Source organism: Acartia tonsa, chromosome 6 (assembly GCF_053477335.1).
Source record: "Acartia tonsa isolate MP-2025a chromosome 6, ASM5347733v1, whole genome shotgun sequence".
In the NCBI taxonomy this organism is placed as follows: Eukaryota; Metazoa; Arthropoda; class Copepoda; order Calanoida; family Acartiidae; genus Acartia; species Acartia tonsa.
Window position 1 is genome coordinate 22,473,843 of NC_137265.1, and position 26,452 is coordinate 22,500,294.

General features: G+C 31.4%; 1 protein-coding gene across 4 annotated transcripts in view; it reads left to right on the forward strand.

Moving 5' to 3' along the window:
- Window positions 1-26,452, forward strand: part of LOC145322118 (trehalose transporter 1-like protein) — a 43,093-nt gene that overhangs the window by 1,103 nt on the left and 15,538 nt on the right. Inside the window, exons 1-7 of one of the 4 annotated variants that reach the window (XM_080163903.1) lie at window positions 17,407-17,483; window positions 19,438-19,505; window positions 20,172-20,260; window positions 21,748-21,821; window positions 23,336-23,432; window positions 25,312-25,380; window positions 26,217-26,322. In XM_080163903.1, the coding sequence (XP_080020029.1) occupies window positions 17,444-17,483; window positions 19,438-19,505; window positions 20,172-20,260; window positions 21,748-21,821; window positions 23,336-23,432; window positions 25,312-25,380; window positions 26,217-26,322 (543 nt within the window). In that variant the 5' untranslated portion in view covers window positions 17,407-17,443. Of the gene's footprint in view, window positions 1-17,406; window positions 17,484-19,435; window positions 19,506-20,171; window positions 20,263-21,747; window positions 21,822-23,335; window positions 23,433-25,311; window positions 25,381-26,216; window positions 26,323-26,452 lie in introns of those variants that run through there. The other 3 variants (XM_080163905.1, XM_080163904.1, XM_080163906.1) reach the window with 3 other exon arrangements.

The following is a 26,452-nucleotide window of genomic DNA, read 5'->3' on the forward strand; positions in this document are numbered from 1 at the left end:
TACGAACTGTAAGTCCTAACTGCATTGTAATGAGTTAGTCCTGATTATGGGCCCAGTCATTTCCCCCATTCTTACTATAGGTGTCGCGCGCCTGATATAGCAGCCGCAGTTCTAGTATGACGCGGGTGGTTAAAACCCTACTCGAAAGCAAGCATACAGGTTACCAATTAGGCTATTGCCGCGGATATTTTATGTTAAAATATTCTATAATTTGCTTAATGGTTACATAATGTAAATATTTTATTAAAGAAAGTTTAATGATCAACCGCTGCAAAATGCAATAAACCCAGGGATCTAAAGGGATAAGACAAAGACCGATAAATTATTCTACATCCCCTAATGATGATACACAAAACTTTACCTCTTCTGTACAAATAGTGGTTGAATTGTTTGTACACTCGACTAAATGAACCAAACAATCAAAATTCAATAAAAGTCTCAAAGGTTTTTTAGCCTAGGAATAAGAAAACATTATTATACGACTTTGGGGACTAGTGTAATCAACAGCCCAATGGCCTTTTCCTCCCTTAATAAACCATTATTTTCAGGGATTAAGGAACATAAATATTCTCCCATTTGTCCTGTGTGAAATTCTTCCTTTGTATTCAATTGTTCAATTTGTGGGGGGAGGAAAAGGTTGTAGATTATTATTCTCGTTATTTTATCTTCTTCCCTGAATATTTTGCTTTCTTTTTAATGGTTGTAAGAACTCATGTTTTGGTTATAATTTACAGTGCTACGGTGATAATAGTTATTGTCATGTTAAGTTATAACCAAATACAATAACCTCCAACAGTAGCGAACATAAATACAAGAAGTAGAGCGATATACTAAAAGTACATGTCAGAAAAGCTGCTTCAAGATTAAAATGGTCATTTTATATTTTAATCTAATCATCAAAATCATGGTAAACTGTAAGTTCACCGTAAGAATGATATCAGTATTGCATATCTAGCCTATTTTACCATTACAATTTAGTTTCCAGTATGGCTTCTAATCAGGTTTGTTTCCGCCGAATTAATACCGGTATAGAGTCATTTTTTTTTGTTAAATTGATCACTTTTTGTTGGCTTAAAATTGGAATTAATTAAAAACTGCTATAATATAATTAACTATTCCTATTATTCAAGGGGATTTAAATTCATTTATGAAAACTAAAGAATATAAAATAAATCTTACTCCAAAACTTGAATTTTTCAGAGCTCGGCAGCTGCGCTTAAAATTCATTTGGGTTCTTTTTGAGTTAAAAACGCCTGACTCATGGCTGCTACACAGTTGCCGAGCCTTACATAGAACAAAAACAATGTGCATTCTTTTTTCTGAGACGTAATGTGTGATTAAAATCAGGGAGTGAGGGGACATTGGGCTATTATTAAACCAGTCCCCCAAAGTTTAATAATAATGTTTTTAATTCGTTGGCTTTACAACTTTGGGGACTTTAGTTGTTTTTTGATTGGTTGGTTCATTAATATGAGTGTCCAAACGTTTGAACCACTTGTGTAATCTACAGTCTACAGGAGGGGTAAATTTATGTATTGCTGATTGGGGGTTAACATCAATTTATCGGCTATTGTCTTTCCCCTTTAGATCCCTGGATAAAAATAATATTGTAAACATTTCTACTATAGTGATAAACTATGTGAGTGTGACTGTACACAAATTGCAGGCCAAATTCTTTTAAGTCTTATTTTCTATTAAATGATTTAATAAAAGAGATAAGTAAATTATTTACGTAAATTGCAATTTCTGTAAATAATCATAGTCTTAAATATAGCCAACAATTTATAAATTCCGTAAAACAATGATCAGAGGTATCTACCTATACCCCAATTATGTACAAAAGACAAAAGGAATTTTTTGCACGTGCTACTGTTTTTTTTTTGACAAGGTTAACTCATTTTATAAAAGCGCAGCCAAACCTATTATAATACATCAAGAACGAATTCAAATGTAAATACCTAGATAGTATTTTTAATAAGGTAAAAGCTGTCTACTTTAATGAATCAATTTTCTGGGCTGCTGAAATTGTGAGGAAATTATGTTTTTTTTAGGATCTGCATAGTTTTTAAAAGTCTTAAAAGGAGAAAAGTGACTGTTTTACCTCTGCCTACTAACGCACAGCCCCGTTAATTGAGAAGCTTGGCCTTTACAAAGAATGTTGTACTGTTGAGGTGTTTTAAAAATGATGCTTTCCTGTAATTATGGTTAGTCCGTCTTTAACAAATAGCTCTGATCGTTATTATGGGCTTATTAAATGTCTTAGAAACTTTAGTTATTTTGGGTGATTCTTAAAACAATTAGGCAACATGTAGTCTCTCATAATTTATTCATTCTTTATTGATTTCAATTATCTTATATTAAAGCTTTTAAACATAATATTTACATAAAATTTTTGTTCAGATTACAAAATAGTATTCGGCTTCTTTTAATGTTCGTTTGTTTGTTTTTGTCCTCGATTTTATGGATGTTGCTGTCCCTGTTTAATCTGTTGCTGCGACACTGCCTATATTTTATAATTTTACTTTCCATTGTAAAAATATTCCATAAAGTCGTTTCTGTATTGGTGATTTACCTTTTAAGGAAAATTTTAATACGTAAACTACGCAAAGAAAAGTGCTCCAGTTTAAGTATTTACGCGGCGTTTAGAAAAGTTTATGTATACCTATTCTTAATACGATACTATGCATGATAATTCAGTATGGCTCATAACTTGTTTTAATCCAAAAGCAATGAATTGAATTCGGAGTTATAATGAAAAGATTTTATTTACTTTGAATACCTATCTTAACCCATAAAAACCTACCACTACACACGTCACAAGCCCTATCTACTTATTCTACTCTTGGCCGCTCCCAGCTGAGCTGTGGCCGTTACCCAGCTGCCACATGGATGGGCCGCCACTATTTGTGGTAGTATTTTTGAGCTCAGCACCCATAAAAACCTACCCCTAGACATGTCACAAGCCCTATCTACTCATTCTAATTTTGGCCGCTCGCAGCTGAGCAGCAGCTGTTACCCAGCTGCCATATGCATTGGCCGCCACTATTTTTGGTAGCATTTTTGAGCTCAGCACCCATAAAAACCTACCCCTAGACATGTCACAAGCCCTATCTACTCTTCATACTCTTAGCCGCTCCCAGCCGTTTCAGCCGGTTCTAGCCGTTTAGCAGCTGGTACTAGAAATTTAAAAAATGGTTATTGCTATCATTTAACATGAATTAAACCAAAAATATGTTTTTAAAAGTTGATTCCTACGTAATTAATGATGAATTTGCCCTAAAAATAGGCAAAAAACGGCTAAACGGCTGAGCTGCCAGCCGCCAGCCGTTACTTTTTCAACTTTTTGTTCGATTTAGGGAAAATAGACCTACCAAGGATTACTCATGCAAAATTTCAGCTCGAAATTCGAATTCTAAGTGCCATTTGCTCACTGATTACGAGATGGTTGCATTAAAAACCCCCCCCCTTATTTTGACAATACTAACAGTGTATTTATTTATACTTCAAATTACCCAGATAATCTAACTGTATTTAATGACAATGAACTTCTAATTCAAAGATAAAATTAAAAACGAAAATTGATCAAATCTCGTTTATTTACACATTTTACTAGCTAAATATCAGATGAAATACAGGGATAAGGGATAGGAAACCTGGCCATTAATTAGGCCCCGGCCTAGATTCTAAAGGGATATTGCAACTATTACAAATTCCTATCAAACTGGCGGACGCTCCCAAGTAGCTATCGCTCTAAACCAATAAGAATCGGCCTGTTTTTAACAACCAATCACCAATTGGCGGAAATTTCAGAAGCAGACAATTCTAGAAAAAATAATGATTTCGTCTGCTACTAAAAAATAAATATAAATGGTGTTAGATCACATTAGCTTAATTATTAAATCTGCTTAGAGATAAACATTAAAAAAGGGCCATATAGAAAAAACAAAAATAACGGGATTATTTTTTGGAAAGAAGGTAGCTACGAATTTTCATTTGGTAGTTTATAAATTATATGTTGTATTTTGAATTTTAAAAATTTAATACGGAATTGATACAACACCTTAACCCTAATATAATATGTACAATACAACACAGTACAAATATATCACTACATAATAGTATCCAAAGAACTTGATAGAATGTTACCCAAGTGCATATTGATTTATTTATTTTGAATTTTAATTAGCAATAAAAGAAGGTGTATCAACTTTTTCACTTTTTTTTTAAGATAGCTAGCTGGTTCTTTTAGTAAGTAGTAGATGTAAAATTTTTCATAGAATTCAGATATGCAATCGGTTTTTTTGTAGACCTCTTATTTTTTAAGTAATTTAAGTTTTTAAAAAAAAATAATTAAGTCGGTTTTAAGGTACTAAAACGCAACAAAATAAAAGAAGAAAATGGCCAGTATGAACAAAAATAGTAAGATCTTTAATTTGACACCTTACTTTTAAAATTCTGTTGAGTAATTATTGAAGAAATCAATTTTTTTAACCTCGGTTTAATCAAAACTTTGAAGTAAAATATAATCTTCCACAGGCATAAAAAATATGGGTTCATATATAACTTTAGAATCAGAAAAATATTATGAATCCATTGTAAGCTAAATTGAAAAAGTTTTATAAAACTATAATAAAAAATATAAGTTTAGTTTAAGAATCATAATTTTCGGCTTTAAAGGGTTGAACAACTTGAAAACTTGAAACTTGAAATAAACCTAAATAAATATACATACAATGTAACAGATATTTTTTAAACACAAGAAACAATAAAGCATTTTTAACTGCATTGTTTTGAAGTTTATAAACAGATTGAAGCATATTTGTTCATAATTTTTCGTTCTTTACATGTTATGTAAGTATCACTATTTTCATTGTAGTATCTATTGTATATATTCTATGAACATTATCCTTTTTTTTGTCAATTCTATTGGTTGAGGTTTTGAGGTTAAGCTTCCCGATTAGTCAATTTTTGAGACTTGTGATTGGCTAGTTTAATAGTTACAATTAAGTGTTACCTGTAAAAAATAATACGTTAGGCCATTTTTATTATTTTTATTTTATTACTTTTTTCAATTTTGCTTACAATGGATTCGTAATATTTTTCTGATTCTAAAGGTATATATGAACCCATATTTTTTATGCCTGTGGGAGATTATATTTTACTTCAAAGTTTTGATTAAACCAAGGTTAAAAAAATTTATTTCTTCAATAATTACTCAACAGAATTTTAAAAGTAAGGTGTCAAATTAAAGATCTTACTATTTTTGTTCATACTGGCCATTTTCTTTTTTTATTTTGTTGCGTTTTAGTACCTTAAAACCGACTTAATTATTTTTTTAAAAAACTTAAATTACTTAAAAAATAAGAGGTCTACAAAAAAACCAATTGCATATCTGAATTCTATCAAAAATTTTACATCTACTACTTACTAAAAGAACCGGCTAGCTATCTTAAATAAAAAGTGAAAAAGTTGATACGCCTTCTTTTCAAATAAAATTTTTACTCATTAATAAAAATGCAAATAATACAAACTAAAATCTGTCTGAGGGAAACCCAACTATAGCTTTCTGACAGTTCAAATTACCAAAGTAAAAGATAAAAAAATTTTGGGAGAGAAAAAACTTCATTTTAACAAAAGCAATTAATATATAGGTTTATAAAAAGTTATGTTTTTTACTTTAAACTAGCTACCTGAATTTGATTCTATACTTTATCTACACACACACACACAGCTTTTTCATTAGCGTTTTATACGAACCACTGCGCCATCCCAAAACTGGTTTATTAGGCTAGAAATAGGCCTAGGCTTGAAATAGGCCTGAAATAATATTTTCCTACGTTTCCCATCCCTTATCCCTGGATGAAATAAGGTTTGTTTCTAAAATCACAATTCTAAAAAAATAAACGTACTCTAATTAGTCTCGATTAATTGAAAGTATATTTTTCATTTTGTATCTAAAGCAACATGTATTTTTTCAACGTGTAAACTAAAATTTATCATTAAATTGAATTCGATAAAAATGTGTCAAATTAATTGTTACATTTATTGACACGTTATAAATCAAAATGTATACATTGATCTTTTGCAAATAAAATAGCTATATCAGGAATAAGATGGGTTGTTTAACCGGTACAAATAATGTTTTCGTTGCCTATTAAGAGATATAAGTTTTCCGGAATTTTAATGTAGGGAGTAGATTTGAAATCTGCATCAAATTTTAAGGATTTTTTATAAAATTCGTTTTTTTGTAAAATTCTTTATCTAAAAGCGAAAATACATTTTAAGTTCATTAATTTTGACCAATAGGATAGGTGGATTTTATAATACCTGCGCTCTAATTGGTTGAATGATGTACGACATCCAATCAGAGCGCAGATTTTTTGAATCCACCAATCACAGATGCCAAAATTAATTAACTTAATTTGTATTTCCGCTTTTAGATAAAGAATTATACAAAAAACGAATTTTATAAAAAATCCTTAAAATTTGATGCAGATTTCAAATCTACTCCCTACAATACAATTCCGGAAAACTTATATCTCTTATTGCCTATCCCTAAATTAACCCGTACGCTTAGTCCAGTGAAAGAGAAGCTTTTCTATAATGAGGGGCGGTTTGTTCGTACGTCTATAAGACACCGCTTAGATGGTAAATATGTTAAAGTTTGTATGATGATTACTGAAACATGTAAAATTGAGAACGCATACCTAGCATTATTGTAATTATTATCTAAAAGTTTGTTTATGAATTTTGAACATGTTTTTTTCATAAAATTTTTGACTTAATTAATCCTTTTATGTACTACATATAAATAGAAGCATCTCTATCATGAAGTCCAGAAACTGCTAATAACTGAGTAATATTGCTAAATTATTTAACTCCCTTACATTAGGTAAAGTTACGTTCTTTTATATTGGGGTACATTTGGTAGCCTTGCAGGCTTCGATCACGCAGGTTAGGGCCCAAAGCAATTGTAAGTTATAAAATAACTCCTCATTAAATTTAAATTTATTTTAAATAAAACTAAGGGGGGGGGGGGGGTCAAGTGGCATTTCGTGGGAAAGCACCAAAATATGATATTTTATACTAAATCTAACAACCCTGCTATTCCCCAATAACAAAAAAAATATTCACACTTCATGTACTTTTTTGACTTCTATCACAAGTGGGGTTCAATCCTTCTATTTTATAAAGTAGAAGGTTTATTTTTGTCTGAAGCGAAGGATCTCGCTAACCAAAGAACCAATATGGTTCTCCTTTACAGTGAAGCTTCTTATATGTCCAGAGATGTTTAAAAACTATTTTAGGGGAGGGTATCTCCACCTTCACAAGAGAAATCACCCCTAGAATAATTTAGACCCTCCCCCCCCAAAAAAAATTTTCTTTTTAAAACCCCTAGAGGCTTTAGGGGCGTAGCCGTTAGTATTAAATACAGAAGTAGTCAATCTATTTTTAGGATTTTCTTTAAAATGATACAAAATCAAGTAGTGTTGCTTATTTCTAAATCTAAAATATCTGGCTCTAAACAGGCCACACCCTGACGCGGCCCTCGAGCTTTGTTTACAATTTTATTTCATTGAACTGCAATTAGCAGGGATCTAAAGGGATAAGACAATGGCTGATAAGTGATGCACATCCTCAATGATGATACACTAAAATACCCTTTCTGTAGATTACAGTTTGTGGTTGAAATATTTGAACACTCAACTTAATGATAAAGTCTCTAAAGTTGTTGAGCCAACGGCTATAAAATGTTATTATAAAACATTGGGAACTAGTGTAAAAACAGCCCAATGTCCCCTCCCTCCCTGGCAATTAGTTACTACTCGAGTTTATTTTCTAGCCACATACCCAATAAACAGTGCGCTCTAGTAGTAGCGAGGAGTAACGTCTCTATCGCCGCTATCTCTGTACTACATACTAGTGTGTGATTTTAATAGATTTTATTTTTGTATTGTTAGCAATGCAGCTACTCTTTAATTAGGATGCACTACACAGTATGCTCTAAAAATAAAAAGAAGTTAGGTTTCACTTGATATGTCTTAGAATCCATTTAGTACATACTTGTTTGATTATTTTGGGCTTTACAATATGTTTAGTTAGCAGTACAGCTACTCTTCAATAAGGATTCACAGTATGCTCTAGAAATAAGAAAGAGTAACGGTTCACTTGATCCATATGTTTTGTTAGTAGTACAGCTACTCTTCAATAGGGATTCACAGTATGCTTTAGAAATAAGAAAGAGTAACGGTTCACTTGATCCATATAGTGCATAGTACTTGTGTGATTATTTTGGGCTTTACAATATGTTTAGTTAGCAGTACAGCTACTCTTCAATTAGGATTCACAGTATGCTCTAGAAATAAGAAAGAGTAACGGTTCACTTGATCCATATAGTGCATAGTACTTGTGTGATTATTTTAGGCTTTACAATATGTTTTGTTAGCCGTGCAACTACTCTTTAATTTAGGCTCACAATACGACCTAGAAAATGGGAGTAGCGATGTTTTTTTCCCTTATTGTATAATGTATATGTGTGATTTATTTGAGAATATACACTATACAGGCTTTTTTGTGGTTTGGGTTTAGGCCCTATTTTTGGGGTAAATACTTTTCACGTATATCCTTCAGTAGATAAATACTTGCTATGGACTAATATAAAGCTTTCCTTAACAATAACTTCATGACACCTGTTGTTTAATAAATAATATAAAGGATGGACAGACATGTATATAAACATTCCTCATTATTTTAGGAATGTTAAATTCTCTTTTCTTAAAATGTCAATATAAATACATCACTTAGTTACTGACTGCATTAGAATAGCCATTTATGGCATCATTTATAGAAAGCTTCTCGCGGATATTAAAATAAAAAAATATGAGGTTAATTCCAGAACAATAAAACTGGTATTTACATAATGTTTTTATTTTATTTTTTTACCCATGGAAAATTGTCTTTAAAATGTTACAATACATGATTTTCCAGTATGACTCAGAACCGGTTCTAATCCATCGGATATTGATCGGTTTCGAAGCTATAATTCAATAGGAAATCTAAAAGATATTTCTTTAATTTGAAAGGTTCATGTCAAGTCTTTAAGAAACTAGGTAATGACATTTTTAAAGGCGTTGCTAGAAAAGACATACTCTACAAAAGACCAACACTACAAAAGACCAACAAGTAGTTCCTACAAAAGACCAACACCTACAAAAGACCAAAACTACAAAAGACCAACACCTACAAAAATCGTAATGATGGAAGGTCCAAAGCTGCAAATGGTCTAGCATTATATCTGTATTGATCAAATTAATAACACGAATGCTATAAATAGATTATAAACGACACTATTACGAGAATAAACAGTAAATTATTTTTTTTTGTATTAATGTAATGAAATAGTTGAATAAAAATCTTCTAAATTTTAAAGAAAAAATCTTCCAATTTTAATGGTATCTAATATGGCGATATAAACACAAGGACAAAATTCTAAACTGAAATTTCTTTCTTGAATAACTTTGTCCACAGGCTTAATTTTAAAATTCCGTCCGACAGTTTGTCCAAAGTCTGTGTTTGCTACGTAACGGAATAGTTTCGAACCCGATACAACCTTGCTTTTAAAAAATCGACAATTTTGTAGTTATTGGTCTTATGTAGGTATTGGTCTTTTGTAAGTGTTGGTCTTTTGTAGAGTTGGTCTTTTATAGTGTTGGTCTTTTGTAGGTGTTGGTCTTTTGTAGAGTTGGTCTTTTGTAGCAACGCCTTTTTAAACAGTTTAAGGTTAAAGTGCAAAACATTCCATCATTAATGCTATTAGGTAAATGGAATTTTGTTAATTTTTTTTCTGTAAACTGTTTTAAACCTGTGAGTTTTACTACTCATGGATGTTGACATCCTCTTTTAATTTGTAATATTCTAGTATAATGGATTTAGTTTTCTTTTTATAACCAGAAAAAAAAAATATTTTTCTACAGGTGGTCTGCTAAATTAACAAACGCTAGAAGAACACTTTATACAAAAACATTTAGATATCTTTTTCTTAAGCTTCTATCATTGCCTTATATACAAACTCATTTTTAAAGAATTATTTAAAATAACTATTGCATAACATTTCACGTGCTATCATTTTTTCTATATAAAAATCTTGTTCATTCAACTAAATAATTGGATAAATCTAGTGAGATGTTTTTTATACGAGTGAGAGCATTCTTAACTGATTATAATTAGTTATGATTAATCAGTCAAGTTATATCTTTCTTATAATTTTCTTATTATTATTGGTGATCTGAAAAAATATTTAATATAAAGCTTCTAGATTTATTAAGATATTTATTAAGTGCTTTTTCTCTTGACCCTCCCCCATATTATTTTTAAACCTTCTCTGGACCTTTAAGAAGCTTCATTTTAAAGGAGAATTGGATGCGTCCAGCAGTTAGTTAGATCTTATTTTTAAGATCCACACAGACAGACAGACATCAAGTTACTTTCATACATTCATATACAGATTAAATAACCTTTTAACAAAACTTTGGGCAAGTGCTATTGTACTTTTAAAAAAAGATAAATTGATTTTGCTTTATATGACAGGAAAAAACTTACTAGTACAAATGAATATTCAGGGAAAACTGGGAGTAAAAGTAGCACAACATTATTAACAAAGCCCAAACAAGCTTTGAAAAGAAAATTTTTAGCATTTGCAACTATAATTGTATTAAAATAAAAACTGCTTAGAATTGAGTTTGCTATGTAATAAAGAATATATCAAATCCGGTTAGTTAGTGATTATTTTACCTTTTTATTATTTTTTAATGACTATTTTTGCTAAAATTAAATATCATCAATTACATTTGATTTTTTGTATAACTTTACATTCCAAATGATAGCTTATTATGACAAAAAAAAATTGGTGAATTTTTAGCATTATTTCAATACTTTTTGTATAAAAGATTTGCTTGCATAAATATTCCAGTATGTACTGTCAGGGAGAAAGGGGACATTCGGCTGTTTATTACACTAGTCCCCAAAGTTTTAGAATAAAGTTTTTGTATTCACTAGCTTATCAACTTTGGGAACTATTTTTAAATTGATCTGTTTATTAAGTTGAGTGTTCAAACGTTTCAACCACTAATTGTAATCTACGGAAGGGGTAATTTTTTGCATCATTATTAGAGATGTAGATTGCAATTTATCAGCCATTGTCTTATCCCTTTATATCCCTGATGTACTATTCTTTCTGGTCGAACATTAAATCACTGCATGGACATATGTTTATGCGAATTGCAAAATTTACATCTTTAAAGTACAAAAAAAAAATTAAAAAGGATGACCATGTCAACATTCTATAGTAGTTAAAAATTTAAAATCATAGACATACATAGAGCAGATTCATAGTGGTCATGGTGCTAGAAAGTTTTCTAGAAATCAAAAAATCAAATGTAATCAATGTCTCTAATATTATTACGGACAAAGATTTGTAGGCTGAATTAACTAGAAGAGAAAAAAATCCTTTTTATTTACCTCGAGATGCAAGCACTCATGTTCACCTTTTTATTTATAAAAAAGCTGCGCAATTAATTGATGTTGTTTTTATTAGAATTTAAGGTGGCCTTTAATTATTTCAGTAAAAGCATCCTAGGTTTTTTTTAACTAATTGAATTATATATTATTCACGATTAAGTTTATGTTTTCCCCCAAAAAATGGAACCCGGTATTAGTGTCGGACTGATTATGACGTAACAAAAAAAAATTTGCCAATGAGAGGACATTATTGACCAATGGTAAAATTCATAGTAGCCTCTCATTGGCTAATTTTTTTTTTGTTACGTCATAATCAGTCCGACACTAATACCGGGTTCCCAAAAATGTAAATTAAAAATCAAACAAGTTCTACCCTTTGTTAAAGGGTGTGCAAAAAAAAATGCGGACCTTTTTTAAAATTTAGATTGCGCGGCTTGTGTTAATAATTGAAAAACGTTATGCATACCATTAGAACCGTGACTAGTCAAATACGCAGGACAAGTCGGGCTCTTTGTTAATGTCAAGAAGACTGAAATTATGAATATACCTACAAACCCTGATCAAACTATAACAATAAATGGTGAACAATTGAAACAAAGCAACAAATTCACCTATTTGGGGAGTGTTATCAGCAGTGAAAATGGCTCAAAAGCTGATATTAAAACCAGGATTGATAAGGCTAGGGTTGCTTTCAACAGTCTACACAACGTTTGGAATTCAAAGAAACTTGCTCTGAAAACAAAAATCAGACTTTACAACAGTAATGTAAAATCAGTTCTTCTTTATGGAGCTGAATGCTGGAGAACTGTGAAAACTGAAACAAATCAACTTAATGCATTTCACAATAGCTGCCTAAGAAGAATTTGCAAAATATTCTGGCCAAACAAAATATCAAACATTGAGCTGTATGCTAAGACCAAGTGCAATAGTATTGAAGCAGAAGTGAAATTTAAAAGACTAAGATGGCTAGGACATGTGCTCAGAATGGAACAAAATAGGTTTCCAAAAAAGTGCTTAAAATGGAACCCCACCACTGGTAAACGTAAACGGGGACAACCAAAAATGACCTGGAGGCGGAGCACTGAAAAGGACCTCTTTAATTTGAAATTAACATGGGGAGAAGCTGAAGCACTTGCCAAAAAAAGGAATTCATGGAGGAGCAGGGTGGCCGTATTCTCTGGACTCCACAGTCCAAAAGAGAGACGCGACTGAACTGAACCATTAGAACCGTTATGAAGTCTATTTTTTGGAAATATAATAGTTATTTCTTGCATCGTATTATAAACGGCTTTCCGCGGAATATAGAATGTACAATTATAAGATTAAAACTAGTTTTTTAGCCCTGAGGAGCCGAAGGCACCGGCTAAAAAAACTGGTTTTAATCTTTTGATTGTACATTTTTTATATTTGTAGAAAGCTGGATATAATATGATGCTAGACATAGTTTTTTCGTATGGATGATAACCGGTTCCTATCCACCAAATTCAAATGAATACGAGAAAAACGATTTCTGTGCTACGTATAGTTTAGGAGCGATGTGGTAAAATGTCCCAACTGTCTTAAAACTTAACTTGCGAGTAAATCATTAAAGATTAAAGTATATTAAAAAAATATGTACCTTTTTAAAATTCAAATTGCGCGGCTTGTGTTAATAGTAGAACAACGTTATGCATACCGTTAGAACCGCTATGAAGTCTATTTTATGGAAATTATATAATTACTGTGCTACTTATAGTTTAGGAGCTACGTAGAAGAATGTCCCAACTGACTTAAAACTTGACTTAAGAGTAAATCATTAAAGATAAAAAAAAAGTGTGTGCAAAAATGCGGACATTTTTAAAATTCAAACTGCTCGGCTTGTGCGAATACTAGAAAAATGCTATGTATATCGTTAGAACCGTCATAAGCTCTATTTTTTGGAAATATAAGTACGATTTTTGTGCTAGTTTTAGTTTAGGAGCTGTATTGATAAATGAGAGAAAAGTGGAAAAAATTCATCTTTAATGATTTACTCGCAAGTCAAGTTTTAAGTCAGTTGGGACATTCTACAACATAGCTCATAAATTATACGTAGCATAGGAATCGTTTCTATATTTCCAAAAAATAGACTTCATAACAGTTCTAATGGTATGCAGAACGTTTTTCTACTATTAAAAATGTACGTATTTTTATTTGCATACCCTTTAATTTAATCTTTAATGATTTACTCGCAAGTCAAGTTTTAAGCCAGTTGGGGCATTTTACCTTTTAGCTCCTAAACTATACGTAGCATAGGAATCGTTTCTATATTTCCAAAAATAGACTTCATAACGGTTCTAATGGTATGCATAACGTTTTTCTACTATTAACACAAGCCGCGCAATCTAAATTTTAAAAAGGTCCGCATTTTTTTTGCACACCCTTTAGCTTAAAATTGTCTGGGAAAGATGTATGTTATGGGTTAAACATGTAAGTCATTTATCTTTCTTTAAAAGGCTTCAAGAATATTTATTGAAATTTGATGCGATGTTGAAGTGAATACTTTTCTAATGGAGTTTTAGTGTTCTTCTTCACACAAAGAAAATAATACGGATTCTAACGCCTTTCCATTTATATGCTATTACAGTTCGTTTCTATATTAACTAGCGACTACGCCCCTAGTTTTTTTTCAAGGGGCGATTTCTCTTTGGAGGGTGGTGAAAATAGTTAAAAACGTTCCCGGGACCTACCCTGTTAAGGAGAACCAGATCGGTTCAGCGGTTAGCGAGATCCTTCGGTACAAACTTACAAACACACAGACAAACATCCTGTAACTTTATTATATGGATGTATTTAGAGTTGCGGTACTATATGTTTAAGGGCGTTTAATGTGGGGGGGGGGGGGGGGAGGGGAGTAAAAGGTTAAAAGCCAATTATGAGGCCAGTAAAAAGGCAAACACATAATCTTATACCGCGAATAAAAAAAAATTTAAAGGGGGGGGGATTTATCGAATCATATTTTTTGGGGGGTTGGTATAATAGTTATTTATCGCATCGTATTATAGACATCTTTTCGCAGACATTAAAATGAAAAAATATAAGATAAAACCAGATTTGTTAGCCCCAAAGGCCCGGGTTAACAAAATTTATATCAAAATTATAATGTTTATTTCAATATTCGTGGAAAATTGTTTATAATACAATGCTATACATAATTTTTAAGTATGGCTGAGAACCGGTAGATATTAATCGGATTCGAAGCCATACCGAAAATTTTATTCTTTGTATTTAAAATACTGTTACCTTGTTAACGCAGCGCTAATTAAGACATGAATTATCGTTGTGTCAAACATTTCTAGAATCCAGCAATATTTTTTTGTGGGAAAATTATTTCAGAATCTCAGTTAAAACGGCGTACATTCATTTCCGCACATGTATCAAATTATCAAATCAACAATCCGCGTATTATTACAAAAGCACAAAATGCTCCTTCCCCTTTCCTTAACTCTTTCAACGGTGTACACAGGGTATTAAGTTCACCCTCTTTTGCACGCTTCTGCTCTTCAACCTCTTTAAATAAATTGCTTTTTAAAACAAAATGCGCGGGTGAAAGCCCACTGTAAAACACACTTTTAAGTATTAGCATGCAATGAGAGAAAGAAATATTTAAGGAAAAATCCGCGGAGAAAAAAACAAGAAATTCCTGATTTTGTGGGTCAGATGTATGTTTTTAGTTTTGCCTCTTTGTTTATACTAAAAGATTATTTAAACAAAAACAAAATCATATATTTCTACGTCTTACTTAATGCAGTTTTCATAAAAATATATAAAACATTTTGGCGATAAATTAAAAGATTAGAAGAACTACATTATTGACATAAAGAATAGTTTCTATTCTAAAAGTTGTCAGGGAGAGAGGGGATATTGGGCTGTTTATTACACTAGTCTCCAAAGTTTTATAACAACGTTTTCTTTTTCGTTTGCTTAACAACTTTGGGGACTTCTAATGAATTTTGATTGCTTGGTTTATTAAGTTGAGTAGCCTAATGTTTCAACCACAAAGTATAATCTAAAGAATGGGTAATACCGAAATATCGTCTAGATTATCATTGGGGTTGTACATCAAATTATTGGCCATTGTCTTATACCTTTAGGTCCCTGAAAATTGTACGTTGGCTTAAGTATTCATATAAGATATTTTAAAGTTAGAATTAATTATGTGTGATATTCTTTCTTATTTAAAATGGGCTGATTTAAAGTTTAAATGAAATAAAAGAAATATTAAAAAGTATAGCTTCGAAACCGATTAATATCCGCTGGATTAGAACCGGTTTTCAGCCATGCTGAAAAATCATGTAAAGCATCGTATTACAGACAATTTACAATGAATAATAAAACAAAAATCATAAAATCAATTATGTATGATATTATTTCTTAATTAAATTAGGTTGATTTAAAGTTTAAATGCAATAATAGAACATATTAAAAACTCCTTTTTAAAAAGCTGGATAAATAAATATTTGTTTGACAAGACCAATAAATATTATCGATCTACAAATCATATTGGTTATGTTGAATTATGGAGAATTATATTATAAACTGTCTTTGGTAGGGTAAAGTGGGGCGATCTCGGTTTTGAGGTGAAGTCGGTATTTTTTTGACCACCTTCATTAAATGACATTTTTCTCCATGTTCTAATCGACTGACAGAAAAAAAACATAAAATCAAATTTGTGAGATGAATTTTTAGGGTACTTATTGGGTCTTAAAGTCGGACGACAAAAAATTTTTTTTTCGATTTTTTTGCTTCGGTCGGAAAAACGGTAAGTTGGACAAAAACTGGTAAGAGCTAGAGCTTAGACGTCTTCAGGGGACTTATTAAGAATCTAATAGGCTATCCATTTCCGTTTAAAACTTTAAAAAAGCTTGTATAGTTTTTTCTTAAATCGACTAAAAGTGAAGCGGGGCGAATTCGGTTTTTTCACTTTTTATACTAACTTTTTCAATTTTATATAAAAAAGTGAAATTTTCGAGAAAAAAAGTAAAATTTCTCGTACTTAGAAAAAATTTATTTTTTTTTGTAGAAAAAATTGTCCGATCTTCATAATTTTTTTGTGAATGCTCTTTATTACATTTAGCAACTTTAACCTTTAGGGCATGCTGTAATTAAATCACTATGTCATAGGTTTTTTGAAGCTGGAAAATCGACCACAGATTTTGCCAAACTTTTCTCTTTTTTTCAACTTGATTTTTTTAGGAAATTTTGCTAATAGAACTAATTTTTTTTTGGGGCCAAATCTATTCAAAATTGCATGAATTTTAAGGATCAGGCCTTTAAAGTCATAAAAAGTTATTTTTTTCTGGTAGTATTTTTATGATTTTTATCAAAAAAATTTTCGAAAAAAAAGTCAAATTTCGCGTACTTCGGAAAAATTATTTTTTTTGGTAGAAAAAATTGACCTATCTTAATAAAATTTTTTGTGCATACTCTTTATTACATTTAGCAACTTTTACCTTTTGGGCATGCTGTAAAAAAATCAATACGTCATCGATTTTTTGAAGCTTGAAAATGCCCTACCGACTTCGCCTCAAGGCGGGGCGAAGTCGGTGCCGTTTTAGAGATCAATTTTGACAAACTTCCCAATGTCCTAGGTTTACGTCCCTTTAGGAACTGATCGACTTTTCCGAGATCTTTCTACTGGTCTTGGTCCCATTTAAAAAAAATAATTTTTACGATTTGCAGGTTCAAAAAACCGAGAAAAAGACCGAGTTCGCCCCGCTTTACCCTAGCCAAAATTAACATTATTCAAAATCCCCCTGAAAAATATATTTTACGAAAGAAGGAATTTCGTTTTTTTTTGGTTGGGGGAAGAAAAACTATAGGTATTTGATTTGTCTTTCTCTGAGGCTTACAATCCTGGGTTTATGAAATCCTTAAACAAAAGCAATAATTTATTATTTCAGTAAAAATGACGGTTAAAGAAAGTGCATTATTACAAACGAGTATAGGTAAGATATTCTGTGTATAACATAGTAAGGTTGTTTTGTCTGTAGCTTAAGATTTCGATAACTAATGAACTGATTTAGTTCTCCATTTATGAAAGCTTTTTATAGGTCTTTGGATGGTTTTAAGCCATCTGATTCTTATATCTAATTTTAATTTTAGTCTATTTTCCTACTTTCCTTACTTCTTCGAATACATAGCTGCTAGATGCTAGGGCAGCAACTAAGGAGAGTAATGTCACATAACATACATTAGGTTATGTTACAGCCGAAATTTTACCATTTACGCTAAAGCCCGGGGTTTCTGTTTTATTATCATTGTTGACGTTTTCTTTCGGGAAACATTTGTTCTTTTTGCGAATATTGAAGTGAAAATTACATGAAAGTTTAAACTATTAATCTTTCTCTTGATAAATTATTCATAGAAGGGGTGCATTTACTTTCTCAGATTCGCATAGTAAATTCATATTAGCACAATAGGAGAAAATACGAATTAAGGGGTGTTAATGGATATATTATTACTGGGATCTTTCATCAGATTTTCATATTCTCCAACAAAGTGAAACTTGCAGCGGGCTAAAATAACTCCTTCCCTTCAAACCCTTTTATCCCTTCATATTGATGAACGATCTGACCAATAAACGAGTTTCAAGTTAGGAAGCTAAATTGACGACAATTTTCCCCTGTCATGATATCCACGAATATTCTACATCGAATGGGGTGTTTAATGAAAGTAAAGCTCAAGGCATGTGACAGCTTGTTTCATTGCAAAATTTTCAGTTCAATTAATGTGTTGCTTATGCGGTAGTGAATCACAAACACTTGTATAGGAATACATTTCCCTAGGTGAATATAAAGTAAAATTTATAACACACTCACTCTTTAATTCTATTGAAAAGCGAAGCTTTTCTATAAATATAAGTATGAGAACTGTATAAAATGGATTTAAATACTCTCTGTCAATTTATACTAATGACTTGAAATGTATTTTATTTGAATTAAAGTTTAGCAATGGATAATCATTGTTCGAGATGGCACAATAATTATATTATAAGCGTCATTTAAGTTATTTTAACACTCTAAAATTGGTTTTATTGCCTTATAAAGTAAAATTCATAAAATACTTACTCTCTAATTCTAGCATAGCAACCCTAAACCTATCCATTGTCCAAAAACTATGTTTATCTGTAAAACTATTTTACCATAGATATGGAATTTCAATTTCATTTTTACAATGGTTATTACTTGTAAGAGAATGTACAATATTACGAGCTTAGCTTCTTTTAACAGCAATAATTTCTTTGATTTGCATTTAAGCAATTTTAAAACTCAAAAATTGGTTTAATGCTCTTTGTCTCATTGTTTGCTTTGTTCAGTTTTTTTTTATGGATGTTTTCGTCCTTGTTTTAGGTGTAGTATATATCTCAAATCAAAATTAAACATTCACACCATGATGAAATTTTCATGATTTTTAATTGAAATTTTTTTTAGAGGAGCACCAGAGGAGTGAGGAGAAAATGGAGCTCTTTGTATTAAAATTATATTTATTTAGAGGAGCACCAGAGTATTAAGGAGAAAATGGAGCTCTTTGTATTAAAAATATATTTATTTAGAGGAGCACCAGAGGATTGAGGAGAAAATGGAGCTCTTTGTATTAAAATTATATTTATTTAGAGGAGAAAATTGAGGTCTTTGTATTAAAATTATATTTATTTAGAGGAGCACCAGAGGATTAAGGAGAAAATGGAGCTCTTTGTATTAAAATTATATTTATTTAGAGGAGAACCAGAGGAGTGAGGAGAAAATGGAGCTCTTTGTATTAAAATTATATGTATTTAGAAGAGCACCAGAGGATTGAGGAGAAAAGGAGCTCTTGTATTAAAATTATATTTATTTAGAGGAGTACCAGAGGAAAGAGGAGAAAATGGAGCTCTTTGTATGAAAATAATATTTTATTTAGAGGAGCACCAGAGGAGTGAGGAGAAAATGGAACTCTTTGTTGCTTCAAGACATTCAAGACTAAAACAGGTAAAATATAACTGCCAGCAGCTGACTAACTTGATGACGGCTACGGATTATTGAAAATGTTTTTTCAAAGGGGCGGTAGTGTGTTTAAAGATTCTTGGAAGATGGTATTATATTTATGGCTATAAGCTGCTTTATTTGGTAATGGATTTTCTGACAGTATTGTTGTTAGAAAGTAATTATTCTTTCATAAAAAAAACCCAAGGATTTGGAGATAGACATTTTATTTCATTGTGTAGAAACCATTATAAGGTACTAATACCAGTACACTGGGATGTTTGTTGAATAGTTTAGTCATGGTCATATGGATAACTTTATTCTTGTTTTAGTTGGTTGCTGGTGTGAGTGCAACACTGGGATGTTTGTTGAATAGTTTAGTCATGGTCATATGGATAACTTTATTCTTGTTTTAGTTGGTTGCTGGTGTGAGTGCCACACTGGGATGTTTGTTGAATAGCATGGTCATGGTAATATGGATAACTTTATTCTTGTTTTAGTTGGTTGCTGGTGTGAGTGCCACACTGGGATGTTTGTTGAATAGCATGGTCATGGTCATATGGATAACTTTATTCTTGTTTTAGTTGGTTGCTGGTGTGAGTGCCACACTGGGATGTTTGTTGAATAGCTTGGTCTGGTCATGGTCATATGTATAACTTTATTCTTGTTTAGTTAGTTGCTGGTGTGAGTGCCACACTTGGATGTTTGTTGAATGGCCTGGTCATGGGATACACAGGACCTGCCCTGCCAAGTTTAATGAACAGGATATTGCTTTTTCACAATTAAAACATAGATAAAATAAAAGATTTAATTAGCAGCATTTAAGAAAAAATATATATTGGATGACTCTAGGCAAAAAAATAGGTCTGCCAGTTGCTCTACATTTATTTTTCAACTAATATTTAGAAAAAAATAAAAAATGCAAAAGTCTTCAGAAATGATACAATTTATCAGATGTTTTTATTTATTCATTCATTATTTTCAAAGTAAAATATAAAGTTTTAATTTTACTAAATGAGTAGAAAAATATCAAAATACCTAATAAATTAGAAAAGAGTTTAAATAATCAAAATAATAAATTAGAAAAGAGTTTAAATAATCACAAAACCTTTTTCATTTTATTTTTTAAAATGTCATAATAAGTACTTTAACATTTACATCTTTAAAAAAAATTGTATTTGTGTGTACTATCAAATTTATTTTTTAATATTTCTGTCATCATTTTGATTTGATGTTTTTTCATAAATTGAAAAATTGGATGATTTATTCATTCTGACTGCAGTTAGAGAGACAAATACTTAAAATTGATTAAAATAAGAAATAATAAGTTTTTCCTACCGTTTTTAAAATCATAAAATTATTGGGTGCATTCACACAAATTGCATGTTGAGCAATGCAACCTTTTCCCTTTATTTTTTACACAAAAAGTAGTAAACAAACAAAATGCCCACCCCCTATTTTCAATTTATTTGAAAAATATTTTAAATATCATCCTTAATTGTTTCCTTTAAAGTTAATGAATAAGAATTTTTTGGGGGGGAGGGCAGGTTTTTTGGTTCGAGTCAATTTATGATTAAAAGTAAAGCACCTGCCATAATCATTTATAGTTTAGGTTATAACTAATAATAAGCTTTGAGTTGGACATTTTATATTAAATTAACCTTAAGTTATAAGGATTTTGAGCACACCCTCAAATGTCTGTAGATGGCGGAATCTTATACCTTTATATTAGAATGCCAAGTCAAACGATGCTTGGTACAGTAAAAATGACGTCATACTGGCCTACCATTCGCCAATTAAAATGTACACTGACCCATAGACGTCCAAGTTTTTTTTTTTTGGGGGGGGGGGTAATTTAAATTTTATTAAATATTTATTATTAAAAATTTTTTTTATTTGAGATTTTTTATTTTGGGGGGGTATTTACCCCACCAAAATTGTTTGGGGGGGTAAATACCCCCTCCTAAATAGTTGGGGGTGCCTACGGCACCCCCAGGGTAGGGGTAAATTTGTAATGGGGGGGAGGAATCGCCCCATTACCCCCCCCCCCTTGGACGTCTATGCACTGACCTGCCATTGGTAACTTAGTCTGTGTATTAGACTATCATTGGTCATTTGTATTACATGACATTATTTATTTAACATTCACTATAAAGAGCGTCCAGTTCAACCAAATAATAAATATATGTAGCTTAGTTTAAAAAATGTTTTTGGTGTTTTGAATTAAAAAGCAACTTTGTGATGCTCTCAGAACTGAAACAGGCGGAACCAATTTTCTTGGAGATGAATTCATAGTCACCTATCAGGAAGGAAGTTGGATAGGTAAGTTTTTACATATTGGAACCGGTTCTTAGTCATTCAAAAAAATCATGCATAGCCATGAGGGGCCTACCCGGTTCTAATCCAGCGGATAATCATTCGATTTCAAAGCCATACTGGAAAACTTTTTCTAGTGATTTTTTTGACATAATACCCAAAGTTTTTAAGGTAAAGCATGAGACAGAGTATTGATAAAACTTTGAATAACTTTCAATTATTTTATTCGTTGGTTCAAAACTTTGGTTACTTGTATTGAATTGGTTGCTTCTTAACCTGTAAAGACCAATTTTTACAACCAATAATAATCAACATCAATGGTAATTTAGATTATCATAATAGGAAGTGTATATAAATTTTTCTTCCATTGTCTTATTTCTTAAACTCTCTGGAAACCAGAATAAATAACAGTCCAATATCCCATCACTCTCTGGATTGTTTAGGTGGTTAAACTCGAACCAAAACCAAAAACTTTATTATCTATAAGAGTCATGTTGTCATGTTTTAAATTTTACAAATAGTTTTATGCTATTTTAATTAGCTGGGTTGGTATCAGCTGGTTGTTTGACAATTAGCCTGGTTGCAGGACCCTGTATGGACTTCTTTGTAATTATAATATATATTAACAAGCTGGGTTGGTATCAGCTGGATGTCTGACAAGTAGCCTGGTTGCAGGACCTTGTGTGGACTTCTTTGTAATTATAAGATATATTTATTAGCTGGGTTGGTATCAGCTGGATGTCTGACAAGTAGCCTGGTTGCAGGACCCTGTATGGACTTCTTTGTAATTATAATATATATTAACAAGCTGGGTTGGTATCAGCTGGATGTCTGACAATTAGCCTGGTTGCAGGACCCTGTATGGACTTCTTTGTAATTATAATATATATTAACAAGCTGGGTTGGTATCAGCTGGATGTCTGACAAGTAGCCTGGTTGCAGGACCTTGTGTGGACTTCTTTGTAATTATAAGATATATTTATTAGCTGGGTTGGTATCAGCTGGATGTCTGACAAGTAGCCTGGTTGCAGGACCCTGTATGGACTTCTTTGTAATTATAATATATATTAACAAGCTGGGTTGGTATCAGCTGGATGTCTGACAATTAGCCTGGTTGCAGGACCCTGTATGGACTTCTTTGTAATTATAATATATATTAACAAGCTGGGTTGGTATCAGCTGGATGTCTGACAAGTAGCCTGGTTGCAGGACCTTGTGTGGACTTCTTTGTAATTATAAGATATATTTATTAGCTGGGTTGGTATCAGCTGGATGTCTGACAAGTAGCCTGGTTGCAGGACCCTGTATGGACTTCTTTGTAATTATAATATATATTAACAAGCTGGGTTGGTATCAGCTGGATGTCTGACAATTAGCCTGGTTGCAGGACCCTGTATGGACTTCTTTGTAATTATAATATATATTAACAAGCTGGGTTGGTATCAGCTGGATGTCTGACAAGTAGCCTGGTTGCAGGACCCTGTATGGACTTCTTTGTAATTATAATATATATTTATTAGCTGGGTTGGTATCAGCTGGTTGTCTGACAAGTAGCCTGGTTGCAGGACCCTGCATGGACTTCTTTGGAAGAAGGTTTACTCTTATGGTTGTCACAAGGTAAAGAAGAGTTATTATTGCATCGTATTTAGACAGTTTTTAGAAATTTTTAGGGGACCGATAGCCCATGCTTACAAAACTGGGATTAATTATATGATTTTTATTTTGATATTGGTGGAAAATTGTCTGTTATACTGTGCTATACATGATTTTTAAGTATAGTAGAAAACCGGTTCTAATCCAGTGGATATTAAAGTCAATCGTTCCTTAGTAAAGAAAACCATACAATATTTACAAGGAGCTGTTACTTCTAAGTATTGGATTTCGAATAGTTTCTCTTTTGTGGCCCTTATTTGAATATGTGATGAAGCTACCAGACGGTTATGTCTTTTTGTTATGAATTAAATCGTTTTCAAGCCATAGCACGAGTCCTCATCCACTCACACATATAAATTTAACGCGCCTTACTAAAGCTTCATATTTCAATAACTACTGAACCGATTAAGTTCTCCTTTTTAAAGAAACTTAACATAGGTTGCAGGCTGGTCTTAGGCTATTTTGTTTATTAAAGCCCTAGGGTGGCTTTAGGCTTTTTTTCTATCCAATTTTTTCCACTTCGAATTAAGAAACCAAGATGCTAGGGATGCAGCCGCTAATATGAAGGAAAATAATAAGTTTTTCTGCATGTACATTAATTAATTAATATTTGCGTAATTAGTTTCTTTGCATATATGTTGTATATAATAGACATAATATATATAGATGGTTTTATCTTTTTTACACTATACTAGGAAATTAATGTTTACACGATATGATTTACCCAAGAAAAGTTTTAAGAAATGCGACTATTTATAGTTGACTTATACAAAAGAAAAAAAACTTTTACCCTTTTCTTCCAAAACCTGTACACAATTTTAACCAATGGCATGTCTTCAATGTAACTTTACTATTTTCCTATTGGCTAATTTAGAGAGTATGTCTCTAGATTATCTCTATTATGTATATTAAGCATTAATTAATTACATTACCTTAATTGCAATAATTAATTATTCTTCACATAATTACTTACTATGTAATCGGATCAAACATTTTTTTCCACATGAAAAAAACAACTTGTATTACAATCGCCAAAATCAGAATTTCAAGGCTTTATATGAAAAAAGCTAATTGAAGGTATTTAATCATAATACTAAAATATTAATCCATCAAAGTAGTTCATAAAAGCAAAATATCAAAATAGAATTAATTACAAATTATTTTCTTTTTTACATTTGGTAGAAAGATGGAATACTCTATTTGGCTATATATGCTTTTTAATTGCCATCTATGTATTTGCTGATTTGATATTTATGTGGAAATTATTATGCACCTGTCATGAGATCATTAGCTAAAATAATGTACCTTTTATGGATATAAAATTAATAAAAGTTTGAATATAAAATAACTTCTTACAGATTGATAAAAAAAACAAGATATTTATGTCTACATGCAATATGTTTAATTAAAAGAATATTATGTAAAATAACAATAGTTTGAAATCGATGGAACGAATTTGATATATTATTATATCCTATTAAAAGTAGTAGGCTATATTTGTCTGTAGGATTTCACTAATCGCTGAACCTACATGGTTCTCCATTGCAGTTAAGCTTCTTATTTGTCCATGGAAGATGTAAAACTATTTAGGTGAGGGTATCTCTACTCTGCCAAAAATATTTTTTTTTTATTTTTTTGCTATTTCTCTTGGTAGGATGGTGGTACCCTCCCCAAATATAGCTATAAACCTTCCCAGGACCTAGGAGAAGCTACTATGTAAAGGAAAACCATATCGGTTCAGCGGTTAGCGAGAATCTTCGGTACAAGTAGACACACAGACAAACAAACAAACATCCTGTTACTTTATTATAAGGATTTTTATTAATTTTTATAAATATTTTAGTTTATCCTTTCTTGTTGGGTTGTTACTCATCCTCTTCTCAACATCAGTCTTTCAACTTTATATTGGAAGGTTAGTATTTTTTACAGGCGGGGAGGAGACATTGGACTGTAAATTACAGTGGTACCCAAAGTTTTATAATAACGGTTTCTTATTCGTTATCTTAATAACATTGGGGACTTTTATTAAATTTTGATTGGATGGTTTATAAGTGTTCAAATGTCTCAACAGGAGGATTGAAAAGTTTATAGTCTACTTGTTTGAACCAACTAATCAAGATTTAATAATATCCAATGGTTTTAACCAACGAATGAGAGATCGTTTTTATAAATCTTTGAATACTATTAATATTTATATAACAAGGTCAGTCCCTTCTACAAAAAGTTCTCTAAGAGCTGCTAGGCCTAGATCGACATAATTTTCGCACAAAATTACAAATCTGTAAATGAAATGTTTTTATACACTAAGATATGGTAGGTATTTTTAAAAATATTTTGTTATTGCAAAATAATTACATAATAGCACATATTTTTAAATTGTTAAAATATAAATTTTAAACGTACGTAAACAATGATAATCTTTTTTAAAAAAGTTTCTGCATGTTCTTTTGGAAAATAACTTTAAAAAGTTTTTTTTGGAAATAAGTATCGCTTGAATAATCAAAATTTCTTAGTTATTTAGCACATCGTTTTATAGACATTTTTCCGTGGATACTAAAATAAAAAAATGTAACATTGATTAATCAGTTTTGTTGGCCCAGGAATTTGTCCAATTATTCTGAAATTGTATTCTATTTTTCGCGGAAAATTCTCTATGATACGATAAGTGATTTTTTAGTATGCTCATAACCGGTTTTAATCCAGCTGAAATTAATCGTATTCTGAGCTATATCGGACAATATATTGTAGGTTGCTAAACGGCGCTGGAATGGGGTTTGTAATGTCAACAGCTTCAGTGTACATCATTGAAATTGGATCACCAGATATGAGGGGATATCTGGGCTGTTTCATTCAGGTACTAGCGTATGCTACTAGAGGCATCTAATGATAATTTAGGGGGTGTTTGAGGGGGGGAGGGGCTGAGGCGGAGAAAATTCGAACTATCTCCTTTCAATGTTACTTTTTAAAAAGACAAAGGGAAAAAA